Source organism: Parasteatoda tepidariorum, chromosome 11 (genome assembly GCF_982258835.1).
Source record: "Parasteatoda tepidariorum strain Cologne lab strain chromosome 11, Ptep-v5.0, whole genome shotgun sequence".
Taxonomy (NCBI): Eukaryota; Metazoa; Arthropoda; class Arachnida; order Araneae; family Theridiidae; genus Parasteatoda; species Parasteatoda tepidariorum.
Genome location: NC_141765.1, coordinates 926,757 through 942,550, shown reverse-complemented (window position 1 = coordinate 942,550; position 15,794 = coordinate 926,757). Strand labels below are relative to the sequence as shown.

Below are 15,794 nucleotides of genomic sequence, written 5' to 3'. Positions count from 1 at the left end.
AACATAATATCAGTTACCTACTACCAAAAAAATTTTCTTTCTTCGGATTATTATTTTTGAATTGAAAATAACAAGGGGCTCACCAGTAATGTTAAGATGTTGGTGCACATCTAAAATATTAGGTGCTAAATCCGAAATGTTAAGCGTACATATTATATACTTGGCATTACTACTGGCAACTTTTTCATAAAAATCGCTATGACTCAGCGGAATCAGATTAAGTATATCACTAAATATACCAATACATAATATATACCTGTTGAGGATTTATAATAACAGATGGCGCTGAGCGCAAACAGTTTTTTTATTATTTTTTTCTACACTTAAGTTTCAGTTTAGATTTAACCACTGAACCACAATGAAATAAAATTATTTGAATCATTACAATTTGTGTAATTATTGTTGAATTCGAATTATGGTGCTACACCGGCCGAAAAATAGGCCACCTGCATGAAATGTAAGTTAACATTTGTTTTGTTTTGGTCTCCCTTAAGTCGGTAATTTATTTTGATATTTTATTGCATTAATTGTATTGTATTTATTATAGTAACGTGCGAGCTGTTTATAATGGATGATTTTGAAAAATTAAAGTCCAAAAGAGCTGTAATCAGACAGCTGATTACAAAACTAATAAATAAAATTGACAAACTGTTATTAGAAATACTTCCTGATGATACTTTGTATGATTGTCTAAATCAGTTAAATGAAAAAAGCGAAACTTTAAAGGATCTTGATTTGAAAATTGAAAATTATTTTGATAAAAGCGATGAATTAGAGAGTGAAATTATACAAAGTCAAGAGTATCAAGATCGAGTAGTGGCTTATAAAGGCAAAATCGAAAGATATTTACTAAAATGCCAGACTACAGGACAGGAAGTAACGATTAATAGTGGTAACAATAATTTACAAGAAAATATAACTTATGGAAATATCTCGCACGTTGCTAACGTTAAATTACCTAAATTGGAGATAAACAATTTTTTGGTGATGCTTGTGAGTGGCACAGTTTCTGTAATAGCAATAACATAGCTATACATAGTAATGAGAGTCTTAAAAAAATTGATAAATTTAATTATCTTAAGATGTATTTAGGGGGAGTTGCTTTGAGTGCAATTTCTGGATTCTCATTAACTGAAAGTAATTATGATTCTTCTATTAAGTTGCAAACCGAAAGATTTGGTAGGCAAGATTTAATTATTAGTAGACATATGAATAAACTTTTATCAATTAAAAAAAAAAAAGGGCTGGGAAAAGGGCTCGTTGCAACCGATAGTTTATTTGGCTTTGTGGTTCAAGGGAGATTCATGAATAATTGCCAATTAAGTAGGATTGTAAACAATACTATAATATCTGATGTTGATTATTCTTTGTTTTGGAACCTTGAAGGATTAGGAATAAATACTATGAACGAAGAAAATGTTGATAATAAAAGTGAATTGTTAAAAGGTTTTAATTCTGATTTGCATTTTGAAAATAATAGGTATAGTGTGCGACTTCTCTGGAGACCAAATACAAAACATTTGTTAAATGATAACTTTGAGCTGGCTTCAGAGAGGTTTGACAAATTAAAGAGGAGATTTAAAAATGATAAATCCTTGTTTGAAGAATATAAAAAAGTTATAAAAACTTACGAAAATGAAGGGATAATTGAGAAAGTTAAAAACACTGATCCCCAAAATTATAAACAATGTTATTTACCTCATAGGGCGGTTATAAGAAACGATAAACTAACTAGCAAATTAAGGATTGTATTTGACGGTTCCGCGCATAATAAAAATGAATTGTCTCTTAACGACTGTTTGTATATTGGGCCAAATTTATACCCAGATATATATGAACTTATGCTAGCGTTTCGAGAAAACAAGATTGCTTTTATAGGGGACGTTCAACAAGCTTTCTTACAAATAGGGACTAATGTAGAAGATCGAGATGTCACAAGATTTCTTTGGTCAGATGACCCCGATAATGATTCGTCTACAGTAATTTATAGATTTTGCCGCGTACTATTCGGTATCAACTGTAGCCCTTTTCTCTTAGCGGCTACTATTAAAGAGCATATTAAAAAGTTTGCAAAATCAAAGCCTCTTGCGTATGAATTACGAAATGAAAGGGTATATGTCGACGACGTCATAGGGGGAAGTGACAGTACAGATACAGCATTTCAAATAAGTTCTGATTGTGTTGAAATATTTCGGGATGGTATTGAGAAAGTTTCAAACAAATGATAAAAAATTACGTGAATTATGGAAGAATGCAGATATAGATGTTCAGAATGAAAAGGAATCGTTAGGTCAATCAGGCTTTCCATTTAAAGTTTTGGGAGTTTGTTGGGATCCTAAAAAAGATGTATTTTACTTTGAGTCCAAATATCTGTTAAAATTGATAGACACAGGGCAAATAACAAAACGATTTATTTTGAAAATCATTGGGCGTATTTTTGATCCAGTAGGATTTTTGGAACCCTTTACAATGCTTCTAAAATCTCTAGTTCAAAGCATTTGGAAAAGCGGATTGGAGTGGGATCAAGAGCCACCCTTAGATATGGAAAATCAGTGGCGCGAAATATGTAAACAATTCGGTGAACTTAATGATTTGAAAATACCGCTTTATTATTTTTTCGAAGCAGGTAACAAAGAAATTATAAGTTCACAGTTACATATCTTCTCTGACGCCAGCTTAAAGGATTATGGTACAGTTGCATATATTAGATCAGAAACTAGTGATGGGCATATTTCTACATGTTTTGTTTCAGCTAAAAGTAGAATTGCTCCCCTCAAAATGATTACATTACCACGACTTGAGCTACTAGGTGCCCTCCTCTCTGCTAAAATATTTCGAACTATTACTAGAGCCATAAAAATTCCGTGTGACAGTTTCTTTTAGTGCGATTCCTCTATTGTGTGTTGTTGGATAAAAACTCCTGCCATTCGTTTTAAACAATTTGTGCGTAACCGATTGGAAGAAATTCAAAAAATTACTCAACCTAAGGACTGGTTCCACTGCTCCGGAATTGACAATCCTGCCGATCTTATTAGTAGAGGTGCTTCCATGAGTATATTGAAGAATTCCGACATTTGGTGGAAGGGGCCACCTTGGTTGTCCCTTCCGACCGAAATGTGGCCAGAATTGAAACTCTTCAAATAAAATGATGAACAAATTGAGTATCGTAAAAATGAAATCACCGTTACGAAATGTGTAGATGGTGAAGAACTTGAGTTGATAAATATCACTAACTTTAGCAACCTCGAAAAAGTTGTTAGAATCATAGCGTGGGTAGTGCGATATTTGAACTGTTTAAAGAAAGTTAAGCCGAATATGGACACTTTGACTGCAGAAGAGCTCCGAAATTCTGAAGATATACTAGTAAAGCTTACTCAAGCAAAATTCTTTGAAAGTGAGATACGAGCTCTCCAATCTAGTTTGCCTATTCCAGCTTCTTCTACTATTTTCAATTTAGCTCCTTATCTTGATGAAAAAGGTATCCTGAGAATCACAGGAAGATTGGACGAAGGAGATTATTCTTTTGATGAGAAAAAGCCTATAATCATACCAAGACAGTCTAAATTTATAGAGTTGCTTGTTAAGCGAGAACACGAAAATGTATTTCATTCTGGAGTAGAAAGCACTCTAGTACAAATTCGGAGAAGATTTTGGGTGCCTAAAGGAAGACAATTAGTAAAAAAGGTTGTCTCGAAATGTTTGATTTGTCGCAGATATACAGCCAAGCCTTCTACCCAAATGACTGGACAGCTTCCAAAAGATCGAATTAGTGAAACTCCTGCTTTTACTGTTTGCGGATTTGATTTTGCCGGACCAATCTACATCAAGGGTGAAAATGGAATAAGGAAATCATATATAGCCTTGCTCACATGCGCAGTCACAAGAGCAATACATCTTGAATTAGTCTCAGACATGTCTACTTCAAATTTTCTGCTCGCATTCAGAAGATTTCTCTCTAGAAGAGGTGGTTGTCATACAATCTACTCCGACAACGCCAAGACTTTTAAATGTACTGATAAAGTGCTTCAGAGGTTATTTGATATTTTGGAAAATTCCGAATTCAAAAATTTCTTGCTGCTAAAAGAATATCCTGGAAATTCATCGTCCAACTTGCCCCTTGGTGGGGAGGATTTTATGAAAGATTAGTAAAAAGTGTCAAAGAGCCTCTAAAGAAAATACTTCGAAAAGCTCTCTTAAATTTTGAAGAGATGACCACTATATTGACTGAAATCGAAACCATCGTTAATCTTCGACCCTTGTCCTACGTCACTAACGAAATTGGTGAACCGGAAATTCTTACCCCATCAAAATTTTTAACCCCTGGTAAAGAAAAGGCAGAGTATCCAGCCCATTTCATAGAAACCATCCACAGAGAATCCACCAAAAAGATTCTTATAAAAAGAAAAGAATACCAAGCTACATTATTGGCTAATTTATGGAAGCGCTGGAAGGAGCGCTATTTGTTTAATTTGAGATCTGCACACAACTTTACTTCTCCTAACCGAACAAAATGTTTGAAAGTAGGAGATGTGGTTTTGATGGAGGGCACCACAAAATCAAAACTATTATGGGACATAGGTATTATAACAAAAGTATTTCAAGGGCGTGATGGACTTATAAGATCTTGCCTTATTCGCAAATCCAACCGCGAATATAAACGCCCAGTACAACTTATTTATCCTTTAGAACTCGATGACTGAAATGAACAATGATAAACTTTAATAGTTTATGTTTTTATTTTTTATTTTCTTTCAAGTGAATATTTGCATCTCATTTCAAATTTATTTACATTTAAATGTTATTTTTTTTAATATGTTTAGGTTATTTTTGTCTAATTTTTATGTTTAAAATTTTAGTGAACTCGGAGGAGTTCAAGTGGGGAGTGTTGAGGATTTATAATAACAGATGGCGCTGAGCGCAAACAATTTTTTTATTATTTTTTTCTGCACTTCTTAAGTTTCAGTTTAGATTTGACCACTGAACCACAATGAAATAAAATTATTTGAATCATTACAATTTGTGTAATTATTGTTGAATTCGAATTAATACCTATTTCTACCATAGACGGTCAAATGACCGGACTTAATGTTTCGCGGTTGAATGTGTGAAATATGGATGTTAGGAAGGAAATAAACTAAAACAAACTTTCTTATAATTAAACAAAATTGTAGATTGCCAAATTTTATGTATTACTAACACAAAGAATTAAAATTTTTAATTCATTGCTCAACGCATTTTTACATATACAGGGTGTTTCCATTGTACATTTTCCGCAAACATATTTCTTCTAATTATTATTACTTCTGTAATTCTTATAATTATTCTTATAATTATAAGAATGTATAAAAATTCTAATTCTTATAATTATTCTTATAATTATAAGAATGTATAAAAATTCTAATTCTTATAATTATTCTTATAATTAATATTATTTCTTCTAAGAACTTGTGCTGTCTTGATTGTTTCGACATTTTTCTGGGTAAGAACAAACAGTTAGTTAGTTAGAAATGAAGTAAAGCTATCAAAATAAAATATAAGCTATGTTGCTACGCCCGTTGGCTTCTTGGCGTCATTGTTCTCAGCCAAGAGTCAGTTAATGTAAAACAACCAAAGAGTATGCACGCTTGTATTTGCATCTCCGCAGCGCTACCAGCCAACACCTCCTAGAAAAGAGCAGGCCTCAGCACGGGTTACCATAAATATCCTTTAGTAGTCCAAACGTAATGACATATTTCGTATTTTCAACCATTGCGCAGCTCAGTACCCCGAACATAATGACATCTTTTTTATTTTTCATCTACTGCGCAGTTAACTTCGTCACATCGGACTACTAAATTGATCCGTGCTGAGGCCTTCCTTGTTCTAGAGAAGCGACTAGGGACAGGACGATTCCATAATACAAACGGACTTAGAAAATTTAGAAAGGGGAAAATAAGCTCGATATCGGGAAAACGTTGCTTGTGAGAGCTTTAGCTTAGCAAAATATCGCCTTATTTTAGCGCCAACATTGGAAGCCAAATTTTGGAGGGATTTTCCGAAACAAAAAAAATAACTTAACTAGGGTCATCAAAAAAGAAAGAATTGATTATTAGGCTTAACAGAGAAGACAGTCAGAATTGATTTTTTTGTTTTTATATTTAAAGAATGTTTTTGATGCAGAGAGGTATGCACCTCAGTACACTTGACAATTATCGGTCGCTGTTCCAGCAATTCTGTACATGTTGGAGGAGCGTGAGGGGGGACGGGAGAGATCGAGAAAAGAATTCCGTATATTAACCGGGCAGTGGCACTTGACCTCAAAAAAACGTCAGTGCAGGGTATACCGGGCAAATGTATACCGGGCAGTGGCACTTGACCTTAAAAAAACATCAGTGTAGGTTATACCGTGCAAATGTATACCGGGCAGTGCCACTTAACTAGACCTTGTATATATTTCGGATCTAGTCAACTAGATCTAGTATAAGTGCCACTGCCCGGTATACCCTACACTGATATTTTTTTTAAGGTCAAGTGCCATTGACCGGTATATATTTGCCCGGTATACGTGACACTGATGTTTTTTTAAGGTAAAGTGCCACTGCCCGGTATATATTTGCCCGGTTTACCCTACACTGATGTTTTTTTAAGGTTCAGTGCCACTGCCCGGTATACATTTGCCCGGTATACCCTACACTGATGTTTTTTAAGGTCAAGTGCCATTGCCCGGTATATATTTGCCCGGTACCCTACACTGATGTTTTTTTAAGGTTCAGTGCCACTGCCCGGTATACCATACAATGAGGTTTTTTTTAAGGTTTAGTGCTACTGCCCGGTATACATTTGCCCGATACTCCAAACACTGATGTTTCTTCTAATCTATCGTCAGTAAATATTAAAATATCGAATAAATATAAATATATAAACGAATAAATTAATATCAAATCGGATGTAATAAATATTTCGGACATTCACCGAAGCGACAATGTGATTGTCAACATTCACCGGTGAAAGTCAACAACCACCGATTTCGGTCATTCACAGTAACATGCACATCATTTACATAATAACCTCATCAGGACGTTTATTTCATACTTTGCCTAAATAGCATTTGTCATTCTATAGAATGCCTAGGCATTCCATACCATGCCTAGGGAAAGTATGTAATAATTCTCACATTCCATACGTTGCCTAAAAACATCCGACATTCTATACAATGCCGGCGTTTCATACTTTGCTGGTAACATTCATATATTAAGATCTTACTAATTTTAATGTAAAAAAAAATTAAAAACAAAAGCAAAACAGATAACAAGAATAAAAAAAATTGTGAGTGGAGTCCCTCCGCGCGGAAGAAGTTAAACTTCGTAACCTGCGACGTTAATTGTAGAAGAATCAGCAGTCGTAGAAGGATCACTAGTTCTATTCAACGACTCTTTTTCCTGCTCCGCTCGCTTCCGTGCTCTGTAATAACGGTAATATTGTGCATTTTTCCCTCGTGAACCTCTTGAACCAGTGGAAGTGCTTGTGGTTGCCTCATCGTCTCGCCATGGAAAATGTATTTGCATTAATAAAGTATGTGAATGCGTCATAATGTAATTTCAAAAGAGAAAACCTAACAATCAATTGATATTCACGAGAGATGTACCTTGACATAACCTTAAATCTGTCGCATTGTCCGTGGGATTGTTTTCACTCATTTTTTTCAATTGCTATCCACTAAATTTGAAAATAAAAAATACTGTCCTATTAAATTGTATGTGTATCAAATCAAACTAAAAAAATATTTATAGAAAAACAATACTTTTATGACTTTTATTATTTTTATGCTAGTGAGAACCAAAACAATATGGAAATGAATGAGGGAAAACTGGATCCTACCGCGTGATTTCCTGGCCAATAAAAATGTAGCGTTAAACGTTTAACGCAACCTTGTTGGAAGTCGCATAAGAAGTATAACTTCAAAAACGAAAACATAACGAAAAAATTCAACAAATAAGATATTTTATACGAGTTCGAAAATGACAGCAGACGTGGAAAAAATAAACTTAAAAACAAATGCGAACGGTGACGGTAAACCTTTGAAATTTAATCAATACGCAAGGAAGCGAACGAAAAAATCCCCAATATTCTCAGTGTAATTTCCCTCTTTCCCTATTTTTACTCTTCCGACGAAACTCTAAGTTTTTAACATTATGGAATCGTCCTTCCCCTAGTCGCTTGTTACTTCTAAGAGGTGTTGTACCAGCGCACCAGCAAAATAAATGTGTACAGTCCACAATTGTCCAAGTTTGATTTTTATGCACCTCGCAATCCACATCGCAGAGCAAGCTACTTACCAAAACATTTAGTTTTTGTCACTTTTTCTTACCCAAAAATGCCAATCTAAAATTTTAGGTACTTTCTTGAAATTTGAATTCACAGTTATTCTGGTTGAACTAACTACGCACAGGAGCGTACGCAAGGGGGGGGGGGGGTTAGGGGTTTAACCCCCCCCCCCCCCCCTTGAGCTCAGACAAAGTGAATTTACAAAATAATACAGACAAAAATAAAAATTTTAGTAGAAATTATGCGGGTTAATATTTTTTAAGACTATATATTTTTATTTGCCTTATGCCTACTTTTTTTTCTCACGGTATTTCTCAGAATACTGATAAAACATTTTTCTATAATAGGGTTGTATTTTTGAAACCAAATTCACGTGATACTGTTACGGGCGAGCCCCGATCACTGGTTCCTTTCTGACCTGCCAGTCGCGATAGTTTTCGAGACTGGCTGGCATTCGCGAGGTCTGGAATCCTAGACGTTCTGTCGTCTTTGAGACAATTCGAGAATTTTGTAGATGCTGTTAAAAAAAATTATATGAAAGGGGGTTACATTTATTTTCGATTTTAGTCAGACTAAGAGTTATCTCTGCCGCTTGTCCTTCGGAGCTTGTTTCTAAATCTGTTTTGTCTTGGAGACTCTGTGCTCGTTGAAGTTATTCATTCCAGCTCGAAACTTTGAGATCGTAGCTTAGTGGATATTTCTGTGCCAATATATATGTATATATTTTTGCTGTTCTTGGATCTTTAGGATGTCTAAGCGCAACAATTTTTAATTACTTTGAGAAAAAATCACGACCTGAAATTAGTGAGGTGACAGCATCTAGTTGTAAGTTTTTCTGTTGAACAGAAATGTGATACTTCCGTTGAAGAAAACGTTTCTAGCGTAACAGAATCTGATGAATGTGAAAGCGGCCCTCAAAGTGTTACTTCCCATCCATATGACATTGGACTTTTTTCAGAAGATAATACATGCGAGGATAAAAAACTGGATATACTTAAAAATGTTTGGGAACCCAATCCAGCATTTGTTTTTCCTGAAAAAGGAAAAAGAAAATTGAAATTTCAGTGCAAATGGCTTTATCGCTGGAAATGGCTTGCATATTCAGAGGTTAAGGGTGGTGCTTTTTGCAAATTTTGTGTACTTTTCGCCCCAAGTGGTGCCGGTTCTGGAAAGCAACCTTTAAGCCAACTGTGCAATGTAAAATTTGCCAACTGGAAAAATGCTGTAGAGCGATTTTCTGAACACGAGAAATGTCTTTATCACAAAAAATCGATCGAAACTGTTGGGACATTAAACGATATTTTATTTGGAAAGATGAAACCTGTGGATGAACAAGTTGACAGTGCAGCAAGCAGAAGAAAATTAGAAAATAGAAAAAACATTACTCCAATCATTGAAACCATCCTATTTTGTGGAAATCAAGGTCTCGCTCTAAGAGGACATAAGTATTCGGGAATAATTGCTGAACAACCAGGTGAAGAGAACGGCGGAAATTTTCGGGCATTGCTTCGTTTCCGGAGTAAGAACGATTCGACTCTTAAGAACATTTTAGAGTCAAGTAGAAAAAATGCTCAGTATACCAGCCCTCGATTTCAGAACGAAGTTATTGAGGTTTGCAATATTTTAATCCTGCAAAAACTAGTCAGCAAGATTAATGATGCAACTTGCTTTTCCATTCTTGCAGATGAAACAACTGATATTGCAGGTATAGAGCAATAATCGTTATGCATTCGATATGTCGATAAAGAAAATTTTAACATCACCGAACAGTTTTTGCAATTCATTCCGGTGCATGACTTAACCGGAAAAGCAATAGCAACAACAATATTAGACCAATTACAGTCTATGAAAGTTGATATAAAAAAGTTACGTGGACAGGGGTACGATGGTGCTGCATCAATGAGTGGAAAAATTAATGGTGTACAAGCCCACGTAAGAAGTATTGTCCCATCAGCACTCTGCTCATAGCCTCAATTTGGCTGTATCAAATGCATGCGAAATAACTGGCATTAGAAATTGCTTAGGGACAATTAAAACATTATACGACTTTTTAAATACGCCAAAAAGACAGTATGTCCTATCTTCAGCAATGGAGGAGATGGAAACCAGCTCTAAGAGGGGGAAAATTAAACAGCTATGTGCAACCCGTTGGATGGAAAGATACGACTCAGTAACCGCTGTGGTAGAACTTTTCGAGCCTATCGCCGAAACACTACAAAAAATATCAGAATGGAAGGATAAGGAATCAGCTACCCAGGCTAATTCTTTACTGTGCACAGTATCTAATTGCCAGTTCGTAGTATCTCTTTTGTGCATTTACAAAGTTTTCACCTTAACAATCCATCTCTGTAGATACCTACAAAAAACAAGCATAGATTTGATAGAGGCAGTGAGTCTTGCAGAAGATGTCATTAAAGATCTAAAATTAATGCGTGAAAATGCCACTGAAACATTCTCTGAAATATTCAGCTCTTCTTCTCTTATGCTAACAAGCATTGGATCTTCCACTTCCATGCAAATCCCTAGAATAACAGGAAGACAGAAAAATCGCGATAATTTTCCCTCATCGACACCGGAAACATATTTCAGAGTTAGCGTTTTTATTCCATTTATAGAAAATTTTATAACACAATTAAACTTAAGATTTGTATCGCATCGTGATATTTTGAAAGGATTTCAGTGTCTTCTACCTGCCGATCCTTTCGTTTGCCAACCTTCAAACATAAAGGCTTTTGAAGCATTAGTGGAATTTTACGCTGGAGATTTGGATACCTGTAAAGAAAGCCTTAAGTCTGAACTAAAACTCTGGTATAAAAGATTAAAAAGGATTAGTGAAGACGGAGGTAGTGTTCCAAAAACTGCGGCGGATGCTCTTGGAATGTGCAATAAAGATATGACACCAAACATTTTCAAACTCCTAGAAATATTGGTCGTTCTACCTGTTTCAACGAGTGCAAACGAAAGATCCTTTTCGACTTTGCGCCGTTTGAAGACTTATTTACGCAACTCAACGGGAAATAATAGAATGAATGGATTTGCGCTCTTAAGCATTCATAGAAAATTTACCCCAGCTGTCGAAGACATTTTAAACGAACTTGCAAAAAAACCCCGTCGTTTGGATATTACAGTATAAATCAATAAATTTTTAGCGTGTTTGTATACTGGTTTAATTCCCTATTTGTTGGTATGTCACTTTTTAATTAAATTCATTGGTTTTCTATGGAATATTCACATTTATATGGTTATTATTTAGGTAGCTGTTACAGTATGAGTAGTTTTTTCTGGCTTGATTTATTCCTACTTTTTAATAAAAATAAAATATTTTACTTCTTATTATAAAAAAAAATTATATTCTTAAACTTAAAAAATAAAAACAAAATTTAACTAAACAATGTTGTCGAAATAAAAAGTCAAAATTGTCCAGCTGTCTAAATTAGGGAAGTAATAGTGCTTTATTACATACTCGAATTTCTTTTAGTAATTTCTGAAAATTATGAACCCTTGAAAAAATTCTGCGTACGCCACTGACTACGCAGCAGTCTTTGCAGAAATGTGCAACTCATCGAATGCAATACGTTAAAAGCGCATTTCATCATAATTTCTGATCCGATAACCTTATAAAGCAATAAATTGTTCTCCCGATCGGTTGTGGTAGACATAGGATACGATAACGATAAGTATTATTCGAAACAAACAAAAAAATAAATAAAAATAATAATGGAATATTAACTGCATATAATTGTTAGAAAAAGTCAAATGTGCAAAAACGATAAGATGATAAGTGCATTTTCGATGCAAAAGTTCTTAAACTGTCATTTGACCGGTTATGATATGTTTAGTGTTAAATATGATCGAATCACAGAGAAAAATTATTACATTTTATTTTGTTTCCTTATTTTGACCTCAGAGATTGCATTGCTGATGCAAATTATACTTTGGTAGAGACAAATCAGAGCTTTGTTGGTATCTACTAACCATAACAGGTTTTCGTAGTTTTTAACGACATTTTGCGTAAATGCTGGTTAGTTTCCCTTTAAAAAATTCTTCTCGAAGATGAATGCGATCTTATTCTTTAAGCATGCGCACTCTTGCCGTCAAGATTCAAGGCTAAGAAATTGAAAATAAAAAAAAATCTGCATATCCCCGGAGTGAATTGGTTGTTCAACGCTAGGAATTTGTGAATTGGTGACTTAAAGTATGAAGGAAAAACAGAAGTTGCGTAACAAATTATGATCGCGTAGTTTTACTACGTTCGGAAAAAAAATATCTAAAACAATTTCATAAACATTTTTATAAATTAAAAAAAAAATTCTTATTTGCATGAAACTGGTAACTTTTACTGAAGAAATTGAGATAATTAATGTTCTTTAACAGCTTCTGACACTTTTTGTATTAAAACTAGTAAAAATACTTTTGTTCAGTGTCTATTTAAGAGAATTCTTTTTTAAATCTATAATTACCAAATTCTTGACTATCGCCAATTTAAGCAATGAATACCGAAAAACTTCTACTCAACGAATGTTGAACTGACGCTGCCTTTTTGGTCAATTTTCAGACAAACAAAGCTGATAAAGCTTGATGCCAGTTTGTTCCAAATTGAGGTTGTTAAAATTTTATTTCTTGAATATAAAATTAAATATATGTACATTAATTTCAGCGTTGCAAATAAAATTATGTTCGTCTAGAAATAATAAAAATCCTCCATCAAAACAAACAATGCTACGCACAAAAATCATTAAAAATCCTTCTTTATAAAAGAGTTAGGGTTAAATTACATATCCCAAAAATTTAACTTCACAAATATGCAAAAAATACATTACGATTAGGCGAAGTAAAAAAAAACGAAGAACGTATAAACTTCAAAGCTCATTTGCTCAGATTCACTAAAATGTTCCTTATTTGGTTCTTTTACTAAGCTTTTCATTCATAGTTTACATACATATTGTATATACCCAGATGATCACGTACATCCATACATTCTATGTACATATGTACATTATATATACATAAATTTTATGTATATACTTTTATTGTATATATCATACATAGATCTGATTAGTGGAATTCCAGCGGTAATCGTAAGCTTTGATTACTTGTAATTACGATCGCATGTAATCTCGATTACCTTAAATCATATAATTTGATTACTTATAATCATGATTGCATGTAATAATATATTTGATTACTTGTAATCGTTCTTGATGCGATTAGAAGTAATCATGGCCATGTGTAATCAGTTATCATGATTACTTGTAATCGTAATTATCTGTAATTTCGATTACATGTAATCGATTACATAGTAAAATGATCTGTAATTAATTATAGTTGTAAACAATTACTGTAACACCCAAATCTGGTTTGAAAAACAGAATCAAATGTTATGTCTATTTTCTATACAGTGCATTTTAAACTATGTTCTATTTCATAAAAAAGCATTTAGAGCTATGTCCATTTTCGTAAACACGCATTTCCAGCTATGTTCAGATTTAAAAACTCGCCGTGAGGCTGTTTCCCTAGAGTTAACATAGCAAAACACACCTCTCGTATATTTTACCTCTATTTTTGGATTATTAACTTAGAATATGGGTGTTGGATTCCCCAATTAGTATTATGTCACGAAAATTACTCTCCTTATTCATGATTTAATTCATAATTATCATAGCAATGACAGTAAAATAAGTAATATTTACAGGATCCCATGAACTTGTTGAATTTCTTGACTGTAGTATATCATTTGATTCCTCAGGGAAAACATTATTTCCGAACATTAGCATGTTATTTTTATGACACTTGGAATTTTCAATTGTATCATTAAACGTTTTGTTGGATTATAAATTTAGAATATGGGTGTTGGATACCCTAATTAGTGTTATGTCACAAAAATTACTCTTCTTATTCCTAATTTAATTCATAATTATCATAACAATGGCAGTAAAATAAGTAATACTTACAGGATCCCATGAACTTGTTGAATTTCTTGGCTGTAGTATATCATTTGATTCCTCAGGGAAAACATTATTTCCAAAAATTAGCATGTTATTTTTATGACACTTGGAATTTTCAATTGAATCATTAAAAGTTTTGTTGGCAGAATCTTCATTAAGTTTTTCAACATAATTTTTCTTTTCGGAATCCCAGTGTAAATCTAAAAAATATGGAGAAAGAAAAACATTGAGTCAAAATTGTTAGAAATTTTTTTGAGAGGCTCTACAATTTATATTAGACATTATAAAATGAAATTAAAAATGAATATTGCATGCATAATTGCTTACATTCAAAATGCAAAAATAATAATTAAGAAATTCGAAATTTTCATTCGGCTGAATATTTTAATTCTCAACTAAAGTAAAACACTAAAAGGGGAGAAAATGCTCTGTTAAGGAATTAATGTGTTTCAAATCGATGATAAAACAGGTTAGATTTTAAAATTCGAGATCTTCAGTTGCCAAGCGTGTGCGTCGATGATAAGTTGAAATTGCTATTCGTGATTCTAGTGAAAATAAAAACGTTTAGAGACGTTAAAATCTGAACTGAATGAGGAAAAAATTGTTGAATAAACTTAAATCCTGAATTTTATAAGCATTGAGGATGGTTATTAGAGAAACGTATCTAGTGCCTTTACAGTGGAATTTTGTTTAATTTATTTTTTATTGAAAGACAGTAAGAATAACTGCAGTGTTCCTATATATTTATTTTTATTTTCAAAATTCCCAATTCGTCATAATTAAAAGCAATAAAAATTAAAAGTTTATTCTCAATATAGCTTATTTATTTATTTAAAAAAAAAGAAGAAAGAAACGTATTTAAAAGTTATTATCCTAAATAATGAATTTTTGAAAAATGGACGATGTTGAATTAGTGGTTAAATAATTAAAATTAAACAATATAAACTGAATTGCGTCAGGTAAAAGCAATTCATAAAATCATAGAAAACACGACTGAAAAAAGTTTTAATTGAAAGTGTGGGAAAAACGGCGATTTCGACGTTACATTTTCAAACTCACATTTTTAGAAATACTAGTTTTTTCGTATGCTGACCCGAAACCGGAAGTAAACTCCCGAAAACGAATCTATAATGTTTTTGTTATGCTTTTAGTATTTCAACCTTTTTTTTTATTTGAATAAATCATATTTTCGGGACAAATAAAAATTATTTTTAGATATTAATTTTTGAATTATAAATTTTTTTGTTATCAGAATTTTCTTACATTTCAGAAATTTTTTTTCGCATTTTAAATGCATTTTTTGAAGAACGTTGATTTTGGGAAAAATTCTTCACGCTTACACACATTACAAAAAAGTTTGTTATAGAATTCTTTGAAATGTTGTATATAGATTTTGTATAATGTTAGCGGTATTTTGAACTAAAAGCTAAGATCTAAGTGTGAATTTTATATTTTTATTAAGCCTTAAGTAAAAATATTTAGAGTTTTTCTTTAAAAATTCAAGATTAAGCAATATATTTAGTTTCAATTTCTTTGTCTTTTGAA

At 33.0% G+C, this 15,794-nt stretch overlaps 1 protein-coding gene across 2 annotated transcripts in view; it reads right to left on the bottom strand.

The window, feature by feature from the left end:
* Window positions 1-15,794, bottom strand: part of LOC107452510 (uncharacterized) — a 136,251-nt gene that overhangs the window by 63,675 nt on the left and 56,782 nt on the right. For both annotated transcript variants that reach the window (XM_071187592.2, XM_071187593.2), the window contains one exon: window positions 14,256-14,449. In XM_071187592.2, the coding sequence (XP_071043693.2) occupies window positions 14,256-14,449 (194 nt within the window). The remainder of the gene's footprint in view (window positions 1-14,255; window positions 14,450-15,794) is intronic.